Here is a 24,890-nt window from a genome sequence, read left to right on the forward strand (position 1 = left end):
ACACTAGGTGAGATAATATTTCATGATTAGAAATTAATAGTTGGGCTTATTTCTACATCTTCCATTTGAGTGGTTGTTCCTTCTGCATTGAAAAAAGTGGTAGTGGCTCATATAGGTCTGTATACTTATATTCACCTTAAGACTACACAGAGAAGGACTGACATTGTTCATTATGAGGTTAAATTGTGTTCTGCATACACCGCATTACATCAGAACCCAGTGCTCAGTGCCAAAGAGCTACATAAAGAGTGTCGCCTAGTTATCTTGCACTGCAATTGAGGAACCCCCCAGAATAGATGCGTTTAGACAATGTGTAATATTTTTAATCAAAATCTAATGTTGCTATATGTAGCTCTATGTGTTTCCCTTGCTTAATAAGTTATGAAAACCAACATAAACCAAAGTTGGCTCTTCTAAGAATTACTGTACTACAAAGCGCTCGAAATTTAAGATGCTTGGGAAAACATTTTAATTCCCATGGATGTTCTTTCAAGGAAGTTCTGAAGGTTTGGCCAATATATATATATATATATATATATTCCGAGGACTGAAACAATCCACATTGAATCCATTTGGCAGGATCAGACAAAAGAAGAAAGGTTAAAATTTCATTTGTAAAATGTCTGATGAATAACAACATAAAGCAACTATACAGGGTTAGATGTATTACACAAATAGGTATTATTTTTTTCAAAAAGTTTGTTAAAATAGGATAACTAATAAAAACTAGTACAATGTTATTCCAGCATACATACATAAATTCATAAATGTGAAAGTAAACAATCTATTTAGCAGCCTGCCAGACATTAAATCAGCTGACACAAGAAAAATCATTTAAACAAAAATGCTTATGTGATAATGATACTGAACAAAAACGTTGAAGGCTCTGCCTTTACCAAAAAAAGTGAAATTCGCTTATTAGCTGAACTCCTCCATGTCTGGCCCATAGATTGGGTCAGCTGCAGCAATGTGGTCACTATCAATTAGACACTCCCACCCTGACAATTACACGATATGGCTGCCACTGGAAACTGGTAAATGGGAGAGAAACAAACATGCTAGTCACTGTGGGAAACTGTAATTGTACACGAGTCCTGCCCGGGAACTTTTTTGGAACAGAAAGTCAGCATTCCAAGGGCTCGTGTTGAAGCAGCCTGTTACCACCCCGAGGCCTGTCACCAGTGCCACTCTGTAGCAAATCAATGACAGCCCCCTCCAGAAATATTGATTAATAGCCATGCTCCACATTACTGTGCATTATGTATGAAAGGGCCATTACATCTGAAACACCACAGAGCAAGGTGCACCGATCTGGGAATGTGAGCCAACAACCAAACGTCAGTAACCACTTCCTGGTTACTGAGGCACGGTGATATCGGTCTTGCAATAATGCCAATAACTCAGTTTCAGAAAGTCATGTTGAAATGGCACCTCGCAGTCTCAGTATGAATAAATAAAATGATCAAAAATATCCATAGTGCAGGAATTCATAGGTATAAATACTAGACCTGGAATAAACTTAGTTGGTTTCATAATATGCCTGATTATTTTTATATATATTTCTCTTTTGAAAGTAAATATTACTTAGACATGTTAAAGTAACATACAAAAAAATCTGAGTATATAGTTCAACAAAATAAACTGCTCTCTGAACAGCAGCAGGTGTAATTGGTCATTTTTAATGAGAATGGGGTGAATCGTATCTCAATTCAGCCAGCAGGCTTTAATTACTATTTGCTACAGTGCCATATTTAAAAGTGTTTTCTTGATTTTTTTTCCCCCAAGTCTCATTACTTATTTATATTAATCTTTCTATCTTGTGTATTCACACATAACTCACAAGCCACAAATTTACACTTTGCAGAAAATCATTTATTTTTGATTAGTTCATACTGTTTTGGGAGTGGGGGGGGTTGGAAGGGAGGGGAGTTATATAATCACAATCGTGCATCAGTTCTGAACAGGAAGATCTCTCTATAATGCTATTTCAAGGTTAAATACAATAAAACGTTCTACATACAAAAAACATGCATAAATCATATCACAGTTTAAAAAAGAAAACGTATGTCTCTGGAAATGACAAGTGTACCTATAATTTCAGTGTGTCCCTTGATTTGGCTGTACTTTCCAATAAATAAATCCCACTCGATCTTCTAGAACATTTTTTTTTTTTTTTATGGAAATATCTGACACTTTTGTATAATTATCCATTTATATACTTCTAGATGTGGCTTATAATGAATATGCAGCTTATCTTTTAAATCAATGTGGAAACAAATGTACAGACATGGTTCATTGTGTCCTTTCCTGAATTTTGAAGAACTCTGATAGAAGAGGAAGTGTGAAGCATGCAATTTCTGTGCAGCTCGATTCTGTTCAAATTATTTCCAGATTGCAGCCTCTTGCATGTACCCTGGGTAACACATGACTGCTGCCACCTACTGTCCAAATGCCATCACTGCGGGCAAAACAGAGTCAGAACTTCCTTCCTGACTATTTTACTTCCCTTTGATGTTGGACACTTCCAGGGTCATGAGCTAGTTAACACTTTACAAGCCACAATTTCTTTATATAAACTTTTTTGAGAGATTATTAACCAGCTAAAATCTACATATGTTTTTACACAAGTTGTATATGATTTAAGGAATTAAGGACAATGTGTAGCATGTTGTGACCATCTAAAAAACGAGAAGAGTGAAACTGACAGAAAAAACAACTATTTAAGACAAAGACAAACGGTTACAAAGTTTAAAATCTAGAACTGATTTTGAAATAGTTAAATGGTTCCATTTTCTCATGACACCAACTCTGTGGTATGACTTAAGAATTCTGTTAATAAAAAGGGTTTATAATGCCTTTATAATCTGAATCTCAGCTGCACTACTTGTTAACCGCAGCCCGGACTCAGAACCCATTACAGATCAAGTGTTGAAATGTGCGGTGTGTCTGCTTGGCTATGTCAACCGGTAGGCCTTTGTCAATATAAAAGCAGAAGCTCGGTGCCCCAGCTGACATTGTTTGTCCGCAAAGTTTTACAATTTCCTCCAAGAAATTCCTCGCATTGCATCATTGCATCGACATCATCATTTCCCAAGCTTCGCCCTGCATAATGCTGCAGAGGGTGACATGAACATACCCTTCATTTACAGATAAACCTCAACATCTGATGTTTCCAAAGGCGCTGCATGTGTAGGCGTTAGACAATCGTAGGATTGCCTGGTGACACCACTGTGGCTTTAGGTGAGGCTTTCTACAAATCTGAGTAGGAGTAGACTGAATAATGAAATTAATCATGGGATAAATACACCTTGAAATCCGTGTCAAGCAAAGACAAGAACCGTTGTTGTAAAAAAAATAGCATCAAGAAATGCAGTACAGAGACAACTAAACTCTGCAAAGGAAATAATGAAAGCCATCGGGGTTTGCGAGAGCAAAACATAACATTTGGGCATTAAACATTTATTATTTTCTGTAAGGATTGGAGGATGACTCCTATAGCCAGGAGGGCTGTGACTGGGATTACGGCTGTTCCATACGCCCCCAGGCAGGTCAGGTTACGGCAGAGTTCATTGTGAACGAGGCATCCTGGCCTTGTTGGGGACACTGCACTGGCCACTGGGAGTCTGGCCTGCGGTTGACCTTTCGCTGGTCTTATGTTGTGAGGAATTTGCAGCTAAAAAGGTACCTTAACTGACTCCAGTAGCTTTTCCTTTGAGATAAATCCGAAACCCTGCATGTAACGGTAAATGTATTCTTCATAGTGCATTTTACAGGAGTGTTTTGCACTATTTTACTGACTGGTTAATACAATTTTCCTGTTTAGCTTTCACGGTTACCCACCTACTTTTCAAGTCAAACTTTCCTTTTGAAAGCATTTATAGTTTCATGTTTAAAGTTTAAAGTCCACACTTTAAATTATTTGTTAGTCTGAGTGCAGGAACTCCCTCGGTGAGTTCATTTATGGCAAGCTACAACTGCTAGACAGGGAGTCTAGGACACAGCCAAACTTCTGACACACTTCACATCGCACAACCATATAACCCCTGCTGCATAATATATCATGTATCCTGAAGTCTTCTTCCTTTTCCTTGTTCTGTCAGAGCCACTGCAGCCGTGACACTGAGCATATTTAGTAATTGGGCCCTTTTTAAATCACATTCATTTCCTTTTGTCATTCACTACTAGCTATACAATGCACTGATTTTGCACATATTCCACATTATTCACAATCTCCTAATTTCCCTGCAAATCTCTGCACCCAAGGGTTCAGTCTTGACACTCAAATTGACATACTTATCCGTAAGGACTTGCATTTTACCATTTCCAAAAAAACGAATTGAGAGAATACCAATTGGGCACTAAGTACAGAGTGTTAGAATTAACTAGACAGCTGGGGGCCAATTAAGCTGGCAGCCGATTCCCAGTCAGGACATCAGAGCTTTCTTCCTGGCTCCAGTATAGGGACTCATCAGCGTGGCATTGCATACACACAATGTACAATGACCCTAATGCTTGTTAGGACAGGTAAGACAAACAGGAAATGATTAGGATCTACACCAGTTCATTAAGACTGAAAACCTCATTGCTATAGTGTTAACGACTTAGGGTACAGTGGCCAATTCCCTTCACTATCCATCCGAGCTGCTGCACACCTTCCACGTAGGGAACTAAGGATGAGACGCAAACTGAGCCTCTCTGTTGGGGCATTAGCCATATTACCCAAGAGTTACACATGCTAAAAAGTCTGAAAAGGGGATTCACCGGCCCATGTGTCCGGCGCGGTGTGCGGGAGGCGTACTCACACGAGCTGACATCGCCCTGCATTTGTAGGATCTGCGGCACCGGCACAGTGAGGATTACGGAGTCAAACTGCTCCACGGGCCCGGCTGCCTGGCTCACCTCCCACCGGTCCCCCTCCTGAACAATCTTGGTTACGTGGCGGCCGAAGAACACCTCGGCTCCTGCTTGGAAGTGGAACGGCACAGTTGGCAATGTGGCATCGGGGGGGAAAAAAAGGCAGAGACAGAGAGAAGGTCACGCAGAGGGCAAAGGAGGAAACGCAGAGAAAGACAGTGAGGGAGGGACGAGCAGAGTGTGGTGATTTTAATCTGCAGTGTAGTAGACCGCATGTCAAGATTGGGTTTAACGATGCATGCAGTCTAGCCTGGCAACACACATTTCCTAGTTAAAGCAGTGAAGGAAGTATAGGGCAACCTCAGTGGTAGCAAGACAGATTTAGAAAAAATGCATTGTTGCCCACTCAAGTGACTACAAGATCTACTTTTTGGCAGTTGACAAGATTTGAACGGAAACTTAGGTACGGTTAGTTTATAAGTTAAGCTTTACTATGTTTAAAGGGCATAATCATATTCCTCGCAGAAACATTCTGATCTACAAGGCAGATTGTTCCAATTTCCTTTTCCGTTAAAAGTCACGTCACATGCTTTCTTCTAATTAAATGACGCAACCTTCCTCGCTGGCTCTCACGCTCTAATTATGTCTTCCAATTTGGGGTTGCTATAAACTCAGTAAAAGTCTTAGCACAACATAAATCATTTCTGACCTTTCTCGGCCAAATTCCTCTCTCGAGGAAATCTGAAATTAAAATGTGAAGGGAGGAATTCGGAATTGGAAAAAGAAACATACAATTAGATCTTTTTAGAAGAGTAAAAGGTTAGCATAAGTTGTAGTTAATGGTTTTGCTGCAACACGCTTTTAAACATTCAGGAAAAAAGGCGACAACATGCTTCTATATTACCTACAATATTAAAAAAAGTATAGTAAGGCAATGATCACACTTTAAACCACAAATTTAAAATGCGGGCACAAGTCCATGTTTTTCCTTCTGTTGGGTAGTCAATAGAATGGGAAGTAGATGAGATAGACATTGTAGATCAAATAAGTGAACCCAGTGTTTTAGGAAGCAGATTTGTACAATGCTTCCACTACATCCTACACCCCTCTAAAACAAAGGGGAGGACATTTAATTAGGTATACTGTCTTAATCAAACTATGTGTAACTGAGCTAAGCACCTTAAAATCCTGATACTTCTGCATATCCTACATGTCAATAAGAAAGTCCGTTTTTAAGTGACACCAAAGATGAAATAAAGACCAAATTCTCTCAAAAGAGAAACTAATCTAAAAAAATAAAAATAAAAATAAAACACTTGTGGTCCCAGTGAAACACAGCAAACAGCTTGCTGTGGGCGAAAAGAAAGAGGTTAGCTGATTTTCAGTAACAAATTTCACATCAAAGCTAACTGCTTACTGGCTACCTGACTCTCGGAGGTAATGCTTGACAATAGATGAGACTCCCAGCGGGGTCACATAGTTGCATATCCCTTCGTCTTTGATCATCATCCCTTCCACTGGGGCAGTGAGCGGCTTTAAAATGCAATGCTTCGACAGCTCTTCATAGAAGCTGGAAATCAAAGGGAATTTTTATAATAAAAAAATATTTTTTAAAGTTTAGAATAAAGTATGTGTATACCCTTTCACTTTGAAAAGCAGTCTGCTCCCCTAAAGGAAATCTGAGCTGAGACTCATAGTGGCTAACAGTCTTTCCTGTTCAAACTTATTTCTCAAAGTGTGATTACCCGTTTCTGATTTAAAGAATCAAGCCAAAATGGCTGCAAGAAACAAGTTCACGTTTTCACTTTACACTTGATTAATATAAGATGTACTAGCTTTATTTAAACCAAAGCAAACATTAAAACAAAAAACATTGGCAGGACAATCATTCTTAATTGCATTTTTGTTTCCTTGTTACATGTGAAAACCCATCTGAATGTGTATTTTCTATACTCAAAATAAACCTCCCCGAATTGTTTTTTTATGCAAGGCAAGATCACATGAATAAGTATTTCCTTTCAAGCTGACTTACAAAACATACAAGAATGAAACATGTAAGCCTGTTCAAATTAATTCAGGATCTAAGATGTTTTAGAGTTTTGTAGCAGTTGGCAGGGGTGCTTTTTAACTTAGACCCAATTTATACCATATTGCTTTTAGAGGAAGAACTTCTAAAATTACCTTTTCCGGCCACTCGTGCCATATCTTTCTTCAGCAAAATTTGATGGCACATTCAATACATTTTAACTAGAATTGCTTTAGTATAGAGTGCAATAAAGACACTATTATATTCTGTTGAAAAATAATTTAGGACAATGTTAAAAAATGACTACTTTTGTTATTTAAAGTACAGTAGTGTAATTACCAAAACTACAATGGAGAGGACTTGTTTTTTCTTCTTGTTATGGCATGCCAGTAGATCATTTGACTCACTTTGTGACAAAATGTATCAATATGTTAGCTTTGATAAACTAAACTAAATCTTTAGTGGATGAAGTGTTGGTTATGGTTTCTATTAGCTACTTTTGTTTGTGTTTTATCAACCTAAGGGATAGCTGCTTAATAGATAACATGTTAATCTAGTTAAAAAACATAATCAAAAGAAGGACAGACCATCTATTATGACATTAACAATTTCTTCTTTCTTGCATTACTTTGTGAAATGGTAAACTCTTGCTTAGAGAACCTCACGCAAATTTTATGAAAGGGCCCTTTGCTAAAACTCAATCCATATGACTCAAATCATTCACAGAACGGATAGGCATGACAGTGAAATTAATTAAGCAGCTTTTAATGAAACAGCCATGAGCATCTTCATGGGCATGATAAATTATGATAAGTCTAAGCTGGCTGATGCAAAAAACCAATGACATCGCTAACAAATTATTGATTAATCAGTGAATTTTGGCTAACATATTTTAATGTGATTTGCAATAATTAAAAAAGTTCCAAACAGTGCAAACTCCATTTTCAGCTTCTTTGAGGTACATCTGAATACTACATGTTTTTAACAAAGCTGTATATTGTGACATTTTTATGGTTCTGAATATTTTATCGAATCAAAAAGATGGGTTTAGACGAGGCAGATCATGTCTTACTAATTTATTATAATTTTTTGAACAGGCAACTGCAGCTGTAGATCAGGTGAAAGCATATGATATGATATACTTAGATTTCCAAAAAGCTTTTGATAAAGTTCCACACCAAAGACTGATCCTCAAATTGGAAGCTGTAGGCATTCAGGGTAATGTAAGTAGATGGATTATGAACTGGTTGATGTATAGGAAACAGAGGGTGTCAATTAGAGGAGTTGCTTCTCACTGGAGTGAGGTTGTTAGTGGAGTTCCACAGGGATCAGTACTAGGGCCTTTGCTTTTTCTAATCTATATTAATGATCTGGACTCTGGGATAGTTAGCAAACTTGTCAAATTTGCAGATGATACTAAAATAGGTGGCTCAGCAGATACAATCTCGGCAGCACAGACTATTCAAAGGGACTTAGATAATATTCAGTTGTGGGCCGACACCTGTCAAATGAAATTCAATGTGGACAAGTGCAAGGTAACAAAAATGTCCACTATAATTACACTATGGGAGGTACAGATCTAGATGAAGTAACACATGAGAAAGATCTAGGAGTCTATGTGGACTCCTCACTTTCTCCATCCAAACAATGTGGGGAAGCAATAAAAAAGGCAAACGCAGTGTTAGGGTATATTGTCAAAAGTGTAGAATTGAGAACAAGGGCAGTGATGTCCAGACTGTACAATGCGCTAGTTAGAGCTCATCTGGATACTGTGGACAGTTCTGGGCTCCACACTTCAAGAAAGATATCGCTGCTCTAGAGGCAGTTCAGAGGAGAGCAACCAGACTTATTCCAGGTCTGAAGGGAAAGTCCTACTGAGAGACTGAGGACCTGAACCTTTTCACCCTGGAACAGAGGAGACTACGTGGGGACTTGATCCAAGTCTTCAAAATCATGAAAGGCATCGACCACATCAAACCAGAGGAGCTTTTCCAGATCAGCAGGGACACACGCACCCGGGGACACAAATGGAAATTGGGCTTCAAGGCATTCAAAACGTTAAACAGGAGACACTTCTTTACACAGAGAGTTGTCACAATCTGGAATAAACTACCCAGCAATGTGGTAGAAGCTGAAAGTTTGGGAACATTTAAAAATAGACTCGATAGGATCCTTGGATATCTTAGATATTAATGGACACCAAAGGAGCACGATGGGTCGAATGGCCTCCTCTCGTTTGTAAACTTTCTTATGTTCTAACTTCAACTGTCATTAAAAGAGCTGTTAAAACTGACCTTTTTGTGCATTTGTTATGTCTACCTTGTTATGCAGCATTTGCTTATGAGTAAAATGACAATATTTTAGATTTTCCTTTCAGAACTTATTACATTTATTTTAAGACCCTTTTTCTGCAAGACTGCTATTGCCCTAAAAGGAGTGATGGCATTGTAAATATATTAAGTACAATACATAAATAAAGCTAATTGAAGCCATTTGCCTAACCCCTCTTTATTAAAAGCACACGTTGAAAAATTACCTTTGATGCTTCTGAGCATAGTATGGCGTTGCAGTTATGTACTGAGCCCCCAAGTCAACAGTGCATGTGGCATCTCCAGGGCTTCTGCTTGTTGACATTCTTCCTCCTAAAACAGTGATACAATCTATTATGCTTTGGCATGCCAGGAAAATGATAGTGTTGACCTGGGATTAAATGCATAAAACACAACCATTAACAAAAGAACTAACAAACACACATATAAATATTGGCTACATACATACATGAGACATTTGTCATCAGGAATAGAGGTGGTTTAATCTACAATGATTTAAGGACTAACATAGTTACTTTATAACATATCTCAAGTTCTGATGCAAACTATAAGACCCTTATTATTATTTCCACCAAAGCCCAATTAAGAAAGCTACAAAATATGTTCAGAAGGTTTATTCTCGGGAGACCTAGCTTCCTCACATCAAAGCAGAACAATACAATGCTAATAAAATTAATTTGGTCAGCCAAGAATTAAGAATTAACATAAATATGATTTTGTGTGCTAGAAATACTTTTGTGCTGAAGGCAACTTTAGAGTGAAACAGAGAAATACCTTAATCCACACTGAAATACTGAACAACACATTCTGCATACGTGCCTTTTCTTTACCGATTATTAACATGCATTCATGTGTTCTTTGTATTCAATTAAACTTTGGAATTTATGGAATTTACAGATTTTATGAAAAATTTTGTCATTAAGCTCAAAACATTTAATACAATACAAAACACACATTGGGGTATATTAAAAAAATATACATTAAAGGCACAGAAAGTATTTTTACCATGCTTAACTCATTTTCTGGCAAATTGACCTGTAATACAGAGCTATAACATAATAAGTAAATCCCATAAGATGTGTTTGTTTATCTATCTCTAACAGGAAAGCTTACATTAACAGTATTTGCTATTCCTGCTGCACATACATCAGCAGACTGTACCCCTCTCTTCTGATCGTGAATGTCATAGCATTGAAACACACAACACAATGCAAACTCAATTGTGACAACTAACCTGCTCCCTTCGCTTTATCCCAGACCACAATCTTTACTTTATTGACCATTTCCCTTCGCAGAAGATAAGCACACAAACTACCCGTGAGCCCTGCACCGACAATCAACACTCGGGACATTTCTGTGATTTAAAAACCAAATAGAGCAGAAGAGAGAGACAGTTTGCACAGATTTCGCCCGTGTTCACATAACAGCTGCCCTCTGACCTCTCACACTGCGCAGACACGCTTTCTCCTGCTGGCCGACCAAAATGCTCCCTCTGTTCGTGCTGGAGGCGGCTCCTGTCATGATATCGTTCATGCGTTGTCATTATATCATCCGTGTGTTCTGCAAGAATAGGTTATATTGCATTCGGATTATATTCTGCTGCATTCAAAAGAAACACTTAACTATATGCTTATTTTAAACTGCCATCTTAAATGCTTATTTGTTATAAAACACATAGAGGGGTAAAGCGAACAGATAATACAAATCCTTTCTTATACATTGGGGTTTATCTAGGTATGTGAATGCCCCCCTAGTATTAAATATTTTCTTCTATTTACAAAAAGATACCTCTCAACTACACTTTGCTAAATTATTAACTTTTAAGCAGTGCATCATGGAAGACTTCAAATGTATCCTATGTTGTATGGTAGCTAGAAAACTTAAATGCACATAAATGTACGTGTATTGAGTCACACATTTTTTAAATATCTGGGCGTTTTCAGCTTTTTCAGAAACCTTATCTGGGCCGTTTAAAAATGCAGCCCGGGCGGAGCAGAAATGGTGACCCCGCAGTGGGCGTGGCCTGCGTCTGCGTCACTTGCGTCGGCTCCTACGTCGATCTGCTGATTTCTGAAGACAGCCCCAGGAGCTGCCTCCAAACTGTGAGTCTCGCACATTTCGTCTAATTACTTAAAATACACCAAGTGTGTTCAATTTAATTAAAAAAGCATTCGGAGCCTTGTAATCCCATAATAATAACACTTCTGTACAACCACCATTGAAATGATACAGCGGTTTATAAACATGCAATGCAGTGGTGTGGAAATTAGATTAGAAGAGGGAAATGTCAGGGTTTCTAATGTGGAATGTGTTAAATGCATGTTTTAAATAATAATGAAATCATTATACAACCGATGGACTGAATCACAAGGTCGTTGTCAGTGTTTTCTAAGCACAAAACAGACTGGCCTGTCAGGTGACATTTCTGTCACGTTTTTACACTGACAGTCTCAGGAGGAAATGGATTCAAAGTTTCTGAAAGGAGTTACAAGAGTCATGTGCCGACCAGAAAAGCTGTGTACACATTTTGAGTAATATATCTTTACTAAAACATAGGCTTACAGTGAGTACTTTTATGGGATATATTTACAACAATTCGTATTTATGTTGCAAGGACCTGATCATTTGTCTGGTCTTCCCCCCCAATTAACTAATTCAATAAGAGACTGGCACAGGATGTAGAAATGCTATGGGTAAAACAATATATATGTTATTCATTTTGATGCATAAATATTTAAGTTTAGTAGCCAAATTAATGTTCTAGATACTGATGTTGCAATGGACATCACACCACTCAATGTACTCTTACACTTTTGTCAGCCTCTTCAAATATATTGTGAATGTATAAGGTTCTTGCTATATATACTAGTTATTTGAGTGCCAGAGTGATGGTCTAGATGGTCTTTATTTGTTTTATTGGTCATAGTGTGCCACTTTAATAATTTACAGCATGCTAAGATGACATTTTATAGACCACATAATTTAGAAAACCGACATCCACAGCTTAGCACTTTAGCTGATATCAAAATGAGTTCCTCTTGTCAATACCTTCTGGGTGAAAGGCTAAAAAAGAAAAGAAAGGACGCAAATGCTTGCAAAGGGCAACTGTCAAATCCCAACAGTGTAATGCTGGCGTTGGTCCTGCGGATCATGGGTCCCAGTGCGTAGGCATGGCCAATGGATTAGTAAGCATAATGTTGTTGGTGATTCAGAATTTATTCCTGACAAACTTTAAAAGCATTTTATTTCCCAAGATCGATTTAGTGAATAAGGACAGTGGTGAGTCTTTGGCTAAAAAAACTATATAATTTATACATTAGTCTATCTGGATCTAGTTTTAAAGGTAAGAAAGTAGGCTCTGCTCTTTCAGTAATCCAATAGTGGGATGGTCAATTGTAATTGTAAAAACGGTTTAGTTTTTTCTTGTTTTTTCCATCTATACTGTTCAGGATGGATGATGGATAACTTACAAATGAGATTTGAGCAAATGTAATAATTCAACTGCTTACAAAATGTTACAATTGTCTTTAATATGCCAAATTTGGGTAATAACCAATTTACAAGAGATTTCTGACATTTCTTGCTTGTTTTTAAATAAGTCAAGTCATAGTTTAAATGGAATAGCTTTGCTTATTTCTGTGTTGATCAAGGAGTCGGTGAGGAGTTTTGTCACTGCAGTGTGAGTTAAACCAGTTGTGAGATATGCTGTACATTGACTGCTAGCCTAGCATCTACCAATGTTATCATACATGATGTTCAGTGAAAACTTAAGCACACAAAAAACACAAATATTGATATTGTAATTAAATTGGTTAACAACTATTTTGTATGGTAGAATAATTTGTATTGGTGTAAATCACTAAAAGACATCTAGTTGACTTAGATTTAGGTATAGGCTACATAGGTAGAGTATTAATTTCATACATATGCCATTAAATGTAGTTTACTGCACTAGAGAATCTAGGCTGATATTGTGTTATTATATTGATATGTATGTAGAAATGTGAAGACGTTTTCATTCAGAACTCAGGTCTCACTTTCTCTGTACTCTTGTGATTATGTGTATATGTTTAAACCTTGCATGCATAAGTTCAGAATCTGTATGCATTTTATTGTATTGTATATGCTGTCCATAGCACTTCAAGGATCAAGGCTTGAGCCCTGAAACAGAGCTGTAGAGGAAACAAGCTTCCTGCTATTAACTTCTGATCACAATTGGTCTTTTTATTTTTTTATTTTTTGAGCACTGAGAAGAAAGTGTGATTTGTAAAATGTCTTCCTGTTTTGCAGGCCAAACATGGCATGGCTACTGCTTTGCGTGGCTCTTTTCATTCAGGGGGCTGTCCGATGTGAGGAAGCCTTCAGGAGAAACAAAAGGGAGCTGGATCCTGAAGTGAAAATGAACATTGTAAGTGGCATTTTAGCTTTTAGTATGATATCTCACCAGAGAAATGGACATTCAGAAATGGCCCCTCTATCCTCATTAAAAAATCAAATAGATTCACTTAAGACCTAAAATAAATACAAATTTGAAATGCAGTTGCATATTAACTTGCCTTGGGGATCAGAGCACATTTGTATATCACCTTTTCTTTACTGTAGTATCTCAATAAAAGGTCATTTTAGTATGTATAGCACGGGTACCTGTATAGTTGAGGTCATTCAAATGCATAAATGTATTAAATATTGTACATTTATACCTTGCTGTCAAAGAAAAATAATTTTTCAGAAACATACGTACATTAGACCTATTTATTAATATAATATTAGATTTCTGTGGTCTAACAAGTACAAAATAATCTCTTATCTGATATCTGATATTTCCCTCTCTGGCTTATTTGATGTTGCTGTAGTTTCTAGTTGACCAAAGGATCTGTATTTATAATGACAGTCTTATTCAAATAAGTAAAGTAAAGTAAAGTAAAACTCTGCTCGTAAGCATTTACATGTATCACTCTTTGAAATAACTGAAACCTTTGAATGCTACCAGAATCAGATAAGATTACCTAAAGGATAAACAGACTTGTCATCAAATCACTTTGAAAATAAATAATTCTCTCGTGACATTAGTGCTGTTATAAACAGTAAAATGAAGATTCAGTATTCCTTTTCTTATGATGATAATAATAATACATATAATTCTTATTCTTATTCCTATTAATTACTGTTTTACTATTTTGTGTATTCTATTATGATATTAAATAACTTTCCAATAAAGTAATTGTGCTGTTGGTCAATACCTTAAATAATAAATGCATTTTAAGATCTGCAGAATTGGCAGTGGGAAGGTTTTGTAAGTGTCCTCATTTTATTTAGAAATTTAAACCATCCTAAGATCTTGTTTTGCTTTGAGGTATTTCTCAATGCTCTTTCTTTGTTCAAAAATAGAGCATTGCTTAGTTTCAAAATAAGGCTAACCTTTGTTTGAGGAAGGGCAGTATGGACACAGCAGTGAAACGACTAGTTTACAGCCAACATTATGACTAAAGCCCCTTAGTGACACAGCAGGAGAAACCACATCTATTATTGGATTCGAATTGAAATTAAATGTATAGTCTTCTGGTTTTGTTTTGGGCTGTTTTATTGTGTGTTTTCTTTATTTAGTTCTGTGTGTGTGTGTGTGTCTACAGTTTGTTTTGTGCATTAATATAAGCAATCCAGGAATGCAAGATATTAAGTTGTGCTGGGAAATGGGCTTCCTCTGACAAATGATGAAGGTTTGGTGGAGGATTCCCCACACATGCTCAAAGAGGGAACTCACCTTGATTGACCAGGGTTTGGAAGAGTTGTGTAGCGTTAATTTTCTTTGGGGTGGTGTGAGACTAGGGCTGATGAATGCTAACCACAGGTATTCTTCAAAGGATCTGTATTGTCTGCCTGATATTATATAATGTGTACGATGCCACCCCAAACCATCAGTCTCACCTTGTGCCAGGGCTGCTCATGAGTCCAGAATAAAGTTTGGTATAAGCGGTCTATTTCCTTATTTCTATGTTGTTATTGGGTTTATACACCAAAGCCAAAAAGATTCAAGTTTGTTCAGAGGTTGCAAACTGCTTTGAAAAGCGATCACTTCCTTTCCTTTATAGTAATTCTTCTCAAACATGAATTTGAAGGAAGGAAGTATACTGTGGGGAGTTCTGCTTTTATATCCCACATCTTGCACTTCACCCTTGTGTGTCCCATGACATCCCACGGTGAATCTGCACATGATGAAGGGGCTAAAATAAGGGAATTTTGAAAGAAAAAGCAGAAGTTATTGTGTCGTGAAAAGAGAAATGTGTCTTCTGTCCTTTAGTGGTTGCAGTGGTGTCTTTGGTTTGGCAAGTCATTTTAGGATACGGTGAAATATTTAAAAGGCATGTGCGTATCGTCTGCACTTTTCCTATCGTTTCATTTCTCGCATGCCTCTCCTAATAGACGCGTCCAGGGTGATTCTCAGTTGGTGGTTCTTCTCAGAGTGCTGTTTGTCACGGAAACTAGCTAGACTAGTCTAAAGAGCTTCATAAAAGACGTCTCATGGTTGAAGACCTCGAAAGTTACAGCAGAAGCAAATTAGAGTTGTCAAAATACTAAATATCAATGGGGGAAGTGTAAAAATACCATCCTAGGCAAAAGAAAAGGAAAAGGTGAGGTATATAAATTCATACGTACTCTTCTAGTACGTCTAATAATTATGAAAGCATATTATCTTTTCTAATGGGGTGGGATAGAATACATGAATTAAAACAAGCACCACAGTTTGTATGGAATCTGAATTCAGTTTTGCCAACCTGTAAAGAACCAGTCATTTCTCCTACTCTTAATTTTGTGTGACATTTTTCATACACGTATTTCCCCACGCGCTAGCTCTCAAAATGAGACGCATAAGAATTAGATGAACATTTCTCTCTCTCTCGCTCTCTCTCTCCCTCTCCCCCCCATCTCCCCTTAATGTTTGTTGAACCAGCAGTGGGTTTATCCTTAAGTGGCCCAAAGTAGTACATCCAGACTGTGAGCCCAGAGGGAGTGGGAAATTGCATTGCGTTTAATAATTCATGGACAGATTGCATGTCAAGGCTGAAGCCAACACACTCACACTTTTTCTTTGAAGTTTCTGATTAGGATTTATATCATATCTGGGAGGGAAAAAAATATAACTCTCTGGTTAAAAACAGGTTGCTTGAAATGACAAGCCACTAATGAGTTTTTGGAAGCTTTTTTTTTCTTTCTGTCTCTAAAAAAAGCTCAGCCTATAAGCCAGGTATTTAAGTGCAGTAATGTGGTGTCTCTCAAAGATCAATTTGTTTGCTATATAAAACACCGTAATAGAGGGTAGTGGGAAACCCTTCTCAATCAATATTTTGGTTTTCAATTGTGATTGAAATGCAGGCTGTTTTTTGGGGGGTTGTAATAATGTTGTAGAAGAAATGTAAAAAGAAAGACTCTTTTATTAATTTATAATGTCTTCCTTTGAAAATCCACCAGCTATTTAATGTAGCCTGTAACATATAGGAAATATCAGACTGACGATTGTCCCCTTAACTTAATAACGGTTTACACAATTTTGCATGGGTCTTGAAAAGATCATGTATCTCCTCCTTTCTGTTACAGAGTGAGATCATCACTTATTGGGGTTACCCATCAGAGGAGTATCCAGTGATTACTGAAGATGGCTACATCCTGTCGATCAACAGAATCCCACACGGCATTCAAATTAATGAATCCAAAGGTACGTTTCATTGGGTCATTTTCAATTACATTAAATTGCTCACCATAGCCATTGTAAGCATAATATCATTGCAAGATACCTTTCACCTATTCTTCCCACAAAGTGAATGTGTGGGAAGGGTTGTGGCCTTTGTAAACACTGTACTTTACTGGTGTATCGCATTGTCAATATATAGGCAAAATACCTTTATTCACAATTCAGATTGTGTTCTGAGCTGTCCCTATTTAATAAATATAACTTTATAATGAGCTCAGCAAAGAAAGGCAGCCATATCTCCCATACTCAGGAGGCTGTGTTTGGCCTCGTGCCTGTTTCCTACAGTAGGAGTACAGTACAGAGAAAGATGTGAATCGTAAAATGTTGCAATAAATTGTTTGAGGTCTATGAAGTCTTGATGAATTGCACCTGAAATATGTGTTATCAGGCCTTTGACATAATAACTATGTAGCAAATTTAATAAGTCATATGTTTTGCATACACTATTGGCACATGCATAGAATTCTGTTTCATCTTTGGAATCTTTAGGGTCTTTTTATGTGACATGTATGAGTTATAATGGCACGGGCTGACAGTTGGTTCATACATTTTTAGTTACTTGAATGTGTCACAGTTTTTCCAATTAGCCTCTTGTGAAATAATACCACTATCTATGCTTTCTGTATGCTTCATGTCGAAACTTAAAGCATACAGTTTACTTGATAAAAGCTTTTCTGAAATGGAACAACATATTCTCAAATGTATCTAAAATCAAGTGTGGTAAATTAACAGTGGGTCTGCACAATTACTCTTGATTATGAAACATTTATGTATTTATTTGTTTTTGAAAAAGCAAAACTCTGACCCTTCAGTTGACTGTCCAAGAACCTTTCTTTCAAGAAAACTTTATAGATTTGAAATCTAAACCTACTACCCTATGTCAGATTTGTTATTCTCCAGATTTATTTTGTTCACAAGACTATGCATGCTGTATTTAGTCTCTTTCCAGTATGACTTAATAGTCTTTCTATTCTTTGTTTGTAAATCGTAAATTAATACTGGGTATTCATACAGTCTGTTTGGGGAGGGAAACTGTTTTTTTTTATGTTAGAAAATCCAGCCAGGAGTATAAATTACTATTAACATCTACATGTGGCTCCACTAAACAAAATATTATTTTAAATAATTTTAATTTAACTGCAGTAGCCCAAGCTAGCAATGGTTTTGGGTAAAATATCACATATTGACACTTGCTATTGTGTTGAGGGTAATAGAGTTTTGCTGTAATAATAATAAACAATAATTGTGTCCTGTTCAATGCGTATGACCACCCTGTCCCTGCTGTCATGAGAGGTTGGATCTTTGCCACCTGCAAATCACTAGTTAAAGCCCCTTTGCCAGCAATCTGAGTTGCAGCACTAATGCACAGCAGGACAGCAACTTAAAATAAGCTATGACGGCTACCAGTCCTGACTGATTGTGCCTGTAGGGTCCGTGAGAATTACTTTTTTATGATTAAAGTATTCTGAGTGTCTCTGAATTCATTGTCTAACCATTTACACGGAACGGGCGACAGGCACAGGTTTTAAATTCTGAGTATTGATTCACGGTCTTACAAATCAGACGATGGAAACCGCTCCACTCCTACGTACTACAAATTAGTATTCAGTGTCTTTTTTGTCCTATACTGTGCTACTTATATTTCTTTAATGAGCAAAGTGATAATTAAAGCATGTTTTTAATCTCATTTGGGAAACCGATCCTGTTAAAAAAACGAATTCCAAGGCAGCAAAAGCAGCCTCCGGTTCTCTCTCTGTTCAGCACAATACAGAGCCCTCTCAATTACTAAATATTAATACATTCTCTTGGCGTGAATTCTCCTGTAGGTGTATTCCTGAGCCTCTGGGTAACGTTAGCCTTTTCACATCTTCGAGTCCTCTCTCATAACATGATACGTGCAAAGAATCGTACTGCAGCTGACCCTCTGAAGTAAAAAAATGAAATAATCAGGATTTATTAAAATTACGTGTAGCAGTTCAGTGTTTCGATTTGTGTTGATCATTAAAAATGTAAGAAGAAGCTGGCAGAGGTTTGGGTTTTTGTTTAATCCCTGCGCTTTGTGTCAAGTCTCCTAGGGCAGTCTTGAAAACAAGTGGGTTAATCTCAGTAATATATTCTGAAATACTTTAAATAAATAAACACCCATCAAGTGAGCGCATTTAGCTTAATAGGTGAAGGACTCAATGAACAAGCTTTAAATGCTCCTCCTTTCTCCATATCCCACATCCTCACACACTGTAGTGAAATATGTCCCTATTACTTCAGTCATTTTCAATTATTTCAGTACCAACAGGCCTTAAGCTCTAAGCTGATTTTGTGCGTTCGGTTATAATAAATAATGATCTTATTTCTTCCAAATAGAAGTGTTGCCTTTATGGGGATTATGATGTAGTTTTGTTGTCTGGCAGTATTTCTATCTGGAGTTCTTCTGCATTTATCAACGCAGATACATAAAAGCTATGATCACTCTCTTTTTTTTTTGGGGTCTAATGTGATGATCCTAATCTTATCGCAAAAATAAATTTTAAATGATTCATGAGAAATCTTGTTCTCCACTAATCAATGTCAGATCACTGATTGTATCTGTTTTGCATTTTTCTATTTGAGGTTGGTTTTTTTGGGGGGTGTTTGCTGTGGATGCTTGTTTCAGTACAAGGTACTCTGTTTATGTAAGTACATAATCGTGTTGACTTTTGACTTAATTCTTATTTCTTATTTGCTGCATTCTACTGAGCTCACCTGGGTTCCAATTAGAAGCGGGTCAAAGTTCAGTAGAAGACATTTCATGCATATTCAACTCCTGCTTTTGCCTGACCCTTACCTCTACCAACTCAAAAGAAGGCAAATCCATACAAAATGTCAGTACCCAGATGTCAAGGAAATGACTTATGGAGATCAGTAATCTCTGTGTTCCCTGAATAAACAGATGGGATATGTGAAATCAAAAATCTTACCTGTGTTCTCCACAATCAAAGGCAGGGGCGGTGTGGGGGCTGGGAGAATAGTTGGTATGATGTAAAACAATCATATCAGCTAGAGTACTGTTTGTGCTACTGAAAGTGGAGCGCATATCCTGTTTCTGACGGATCTCGGTGATAACAGTCCCAAAAAAGAAAATGAAAGAGCAAAGCGCTCCTTTGAGAAATGCCATGTCTGGCTGCTTTGGAGCTGGTGGGTTTCATATGGACAGTCGGCTCCACCTGGTGGTTGAACATCAGATCTGTACTGTAAAATTCTAATACTAATACATTGCCCAGTGTGTTCTGTATGGATTCTACCCCAGGGTCAGCAGCAGAAATACCAGCTCACTTTTGAACACACTCAGGGTTATTCAGCATCTGTCCCTACAGGACGTAGCGTGCTCTTCAGGTGATCCACACTGAAAATGTGTGCTGGGTAGACGCATGTCTGTCATTTCTCATTTTTATTATTTGCCTGCATTAATGTAAGTAACTGAATTAATTTCAAAACCTATTCCTAAAGTATGCTTGTTTGTATTTTTTATAGGCTTGTGTTAATCTCCCACTTTAAAGCTGTTAAATATCCCCCTTATTGATATTAGGTGGGTCATTTTAAGACCTGCATTTTTATTGATTTCTGCCTGTCAGGAGCATCAGTGACCTTGCATAAAGCTAAATGAGTATATTAATATTTCATGACATCTTGTACTGCTACGGGAAGTAGAATATCTTTAGCACTTAATGGAGTTCGGGATGAAGGCATCCCCCACTCGCACTCCACTCTGCTCTGAGCTCACCCGATGATATACACCCTCATGTGCACACTATCATAAATACCACGTGACAAGTGCTGTATCAGTGCCATGCCCCCTCTGGCTTAAACTCACAACCACACCGGGTTAAATAACTCCATTACTTCAATCAGTACTTCTCCTACTTCTATAGGGGGTTGTCTGTACTACTGAATAATGTTAGTCTGTGTTACTTGGGTAAATGGGCCCTTTATAATACGAACCCTGTCCCTGTCCAGGAGTGAGACCAGTGGCCTTCCTTCAGCACGGTCTGCTGGCTGCTGGGAGCAACTGGATCACCAACCTGCCTAACAGCAGCCTGGCCTTCATCCTGGCTGACGCCGGCTACGACGTGTGGATTGGAAACAGCCGTGGGAACACCTGGTCCAGCAAACATGTGACTCTCTCGCCAGACCAGGATGCCTTCTGGGCATTCAGGTAACGAGGCAAACCAATCTACTTCTGCAGGTCACTTTACATAGTTTGAAGAAGACCGTAATAGATGTGTAGACGGTACATGTTATCATCATGAGAATTGTCACTGTTTGAGGAGTTGAATAGTTTGAACAACACTAAAAATAATGGAAAAACAGTACACTGTAGCCCAGGCTGCCAAATACAGTAATACAGCATTGTGTTACATCCACTGTATTTTAAACCCTAGCAACATCCGCACCCCAAACCTAGCCAACTATACACCCAATTCAGTTAACTCAATAAAAGAGCTACCCTAACCTCTACATTTAATGGGAACACTAACCCTAAATCAAGCCTGACCAAAATGTAACCCTAATTTCATCACTAAACTTCTTTATTAAATTAATCAAAATAATGTTCTAAAAGCCAACAAACTAGATGTAACTGGAAGACTGTTTGAAGCTTTGTCTGTATCCAAAATTCAAATTAACCATTGCCCAATTATGTTTTTTTCTAGTTTATATATTATAACAAGAACATATCTGAAAAGTCCCCTTTGGTATCATTTAATATTTCATCCACACCAGTCAAATTATTTACTAAAACATGCCAAATGTGAAATAAATATTCTGAATGTCTCAAGCTTTGTAAGAACTGCTATTCAATTTGATTAGCACATGTGATGTTTCCCTTTTTATGCAGTTTTGATGAAATGGCGAAGAAAGACCTTCCAGCAGTGATTAATTTCATCACTAAGAGCACAGGCCAGGAGCAGGTCTACTATGTGGGCCACTCTCAGGGCACGACCATAGGTGAGACACACCGCTGCCTGCTTACCCCCATGCATTGAAATGGGTTCCAGTGCTGCACCTGTAAATACCACATCTGTAGATCCCAGAGCCACATCTGTATGCCGCTGCACATAATATGACTATGAGTAGATTAATTGTAGTTTGTTTTTATATGCATTTAATGTAGGTTTTATTGTATTGTATTATTATATATTTTGTACATGAATACATTAACCTGATGTGAATCTTTTGTGTGTTTCATAGCCTTTATAGCCTTCTCCACCATGCCTGAATTGGCTAGCAAAATCAAGATGTTCTTTGCCTTGGCTCCAGTAGCTACAGTGGATTTCGCCACCAGCCCCCTGACCAAACTCTCTTTCATTCCAGAATACTTTGTCTGGGTAAGATATGGAATATGGAATTAGGCTGAGCATATTTTGGTGCCGTTATTAAACACATTTACACTCAGACAGATACTTCACACTTAATTTTGCAACTGAATCTCATTTGAGAACGCTTTACAGCACACACACACACACAGTGTCTACAGTTGGAAGATGCTCAGAAGCGATGAATATGCAATGCTTATATGTATGAACACGACATTTCTTTCATTTGCACAGGACTTCTTTGGAAGTAAGGACTTCTTGCCCCAGGGCCCTCTGATTAAGTGGTTTGCCACCAAATTCTGTAGCCACGATCCACTATCTGAGCTGTGTGGAAATATTTTCTTTGTCCTGTGTGGTTTCGATGAGAAAAACCTGAACATGGTAGGTATAAATGATTGTATGAAGTGTGATGATCAGACACATTTGTTTTGCCTAAAGTGAGGCTTTCTTTAAGCTAATTGTTTTATATTCTTACTGCACATCATATTTTTATATTTTAAAGCTCAGGGCTCAGTGTCTTAGAGTATTTCTCACGAGTGCTTTTGTTTTCCAGTCTCGAACCCCTGTGTACTCAACTCACTGCCCAGCTGGTACATCCGTGCAGAACATGCTTCACTGGAGACAGGTATCTCAGTGCTCAAAACCTTGCTCACAGGGCTGGTCTAACATGGTTAAAAGGGGAAAAATAAAAAGTTGGCTGATTTTTAAAGTCCGATTTATATAATAAAATCAATAATTATTTTTGAAGGTACGAAAATAGATCCAGGATCCATTTCAGATGTACCCTTTGAAATGAGTTCATGCTGAAGATGGTTTGGCTCTTGACATCTTAATAAAAGTATAGAATATACAGAATGTAAAGTAATTAATCTCGATTTCAAATTATGGCCGTAGAAATCATTTATCCTAAGACACGCCTTTACTTGCTATTTCAGTCATTTTCAGCCCCGGCTTTTGACACTACCTCTTATTACAAACTCATGCTTGTCCACCCACTAAGACACTGTGCTTTACTGTACTCCTGCTTGCACCGAGCTTCATTAGTAATGCTGCAGGATGTCGTTTACTCTCCGCTTCTCCCTCCCCTGCCTAATGTCAGCTTCTTCTCGGGGGAAGAACCCAAACGCAGGTCTTTGAAGTTCTCCCCAGCCTCGTCTCTTCTAATTACAGTTTGCTCTCTCAAGGGGACTGTATGTTTGTCATTTGCTATTTTACTTCAATTTCCATAAGTAGGATTGAAGCAAAACCAATTCAATTCAGCAATAAGAAACTTGTAGATTGCAATTTATATTTGATCTGGTGATATGAATGATGAATTCTGTGAAATGTGACCTTAAAATATTTGATTGTTTATATTTCTAGCTTGTGAAAACTGGGACGCTGATGGCATATGACTATGGCAGGGCGGGAAACATGGCGCATTACAACCAGGTCTGTATGTGGAAAGTTCAGGTTATGTTCCTATGTTTTTTAATATCCCCAATCTTAATTTGGCAAAACTCATGAGGTCCCTGGCTTTGTTTTCCATGCAGCCCACTCCCCCGCTGTATCACGTCCGAGACATGAAGGTCCCAACGGCCATGTGGTCGGGTGGGCACGACACCCTGGCTGACCCCAAAGACATGGCCGTGCTCCACACCCAGATCTCAAACCTGGTGTACTATAAAAACATCCCCCACTGGGAACATCTGGACTTCATCTGGGGGCTGGACGCTCCCCAGCTTATGTACGATCAGATAGTTAAGCTCATGAACCAGCATGCTTGAAATCGTCCATCACCTGGATTCACAGGGGGCCTGGAAGTCATAATTGATCAGGGTACTTGATACAGCGAGTCTCTTGGCTTAAGTGTATCTAACCAGCTTTAAACTTTTGTTCTCCATGAGCTGCTTTTAACTAATCTCAAATTCAATCAGCTGATGAGTGTGTCATCCTCGTTAATTGCATTTTGACCTAAACTGCATGAAGCTGTACCTCACAGTTTCATTTTTATTAGCTGTTTGGACTGTACGGAATTGTTTTTGACAATCTCAATTTATTCGATTTTTATTGTTTTAAAGCCTGTTTAATGTTTGTGTCATTGACCTGTGTTTGGATTCGTGCTCAGACAAAAAGCAAAGTATTGGTTGATTTCAGGGATGTTGAATGTTGTTTTATTTTATTGTATTTGAAGTCATAGGATACTTCTTAAGTTACTGATCTGGAGCTCCAAATGATTCTCAAATCAAATGCCTTTTTTCATAACCTTGTATTTTATTGTATTTCTTACAACCACTGCAAGACTGTTAGATGAAGCGTTATCTGCACTGACCAAAGAATGCAATTAAATACGTTGGTACATTTTCTACTTTATGCATGACTTGTTATATATATATATATATATATATATATATATATATATATATATTGAGCTATCATTTCCTACCAATTAACTGAATTGTTCAGTAAAATAAAACACTTTGCCTTCAATAACTATAATAGTAGGTGTGGTCTGATGTGTCTCTATTAATAACAACTACATACATACAGTCAAATGCAACAAAAGGGTTTATAATCAGTGTCTGCTCCTTTTGCCATGAAGCTCA

General features: G+C 37.7%; 2 protein-coding genes across 4 annotated transcripts in view; one reads left to right on the forward strand and one right to left on the reverse strand.

The window, feature by feature from the left end:
* rnls (renalase, FAD-dependent amine oxidase) overlaps positions 1 to 11,231 on the reverse strand; it is a 39,854-nt gene extending 28,623 nt beyond the window's left edge. The window contains exons 1-5 of one of the 3 annotated variants that reach the window (XM_066693832.1): positions 11,167 to 11,231; positions 10,650 to 10,770; positions 9,417 to 9,522; positions 6,279 to 6,424; positions 4,803 to 4,964 (exon numbers count right to left, since the gene is read on the reverse strand). In XM_066693832.1, the coding sequence (XP_066549929.1) occupies positions 4,803 to 4,964; positions 6,279 to 6,424; positions 9,417 to 9,522; positions 10,650 to 10,743 (508 nt within the window). In that variant the 5' untranslated portion in view covers positions 10,744 to 10,770; positions 11,167 to 11,231. The other 2 variants (XM_066693831.1, XM_066693830.1) reach the window with 2 other exon arrangements.
* Positions 11,188 to 24,657, forward strand: lipf (lipase, gastric). The gene is made up of 10 exons (XM_066693829.1): positions 11,188 to 11,312; positions 13,501 to 13,618; positions 16,804 to 16,921; positions 20,948 to 21,146; positions 21,828 to 21,937; positions 22,181 to 22,317; positions 22,540 to 22,686; positions 22,859 to 22,930; positions 23,668 to 23,736; positions 23,838 to 24,657. The coding sequence occupies exons 2-10, from the start codon at positions 13,508 to 13,510 to the stop codon at positions 24,069 to 24,071; spliced, it is 1,197 nt and encodes a 398-aa protein (XP_066549926.1). The 5' UTR covers positions 11,188 to 11,312; positions 13,501 to 13,507; the 3' UTR covers positions 24,072 to 24,657.
* The last annotated feature ends 233 nt before the right edge of the window (positions 24,658 to 24,890 follow it).

This window comes from Amia ocellicauda, chromosome 20, assembly GCF_036373705.1.
Source record: "Amia ocellicauda isolate fAmiCal2 chromosome 20, fAmiCal2.hap1, whole genome shotgun sequence".
Lineage (NCBI taxonomy): Eukaryota > Metazoa > Chordata > Actinopteri > Amiiformes > Amiidae > Amia > Amia ocellicauda.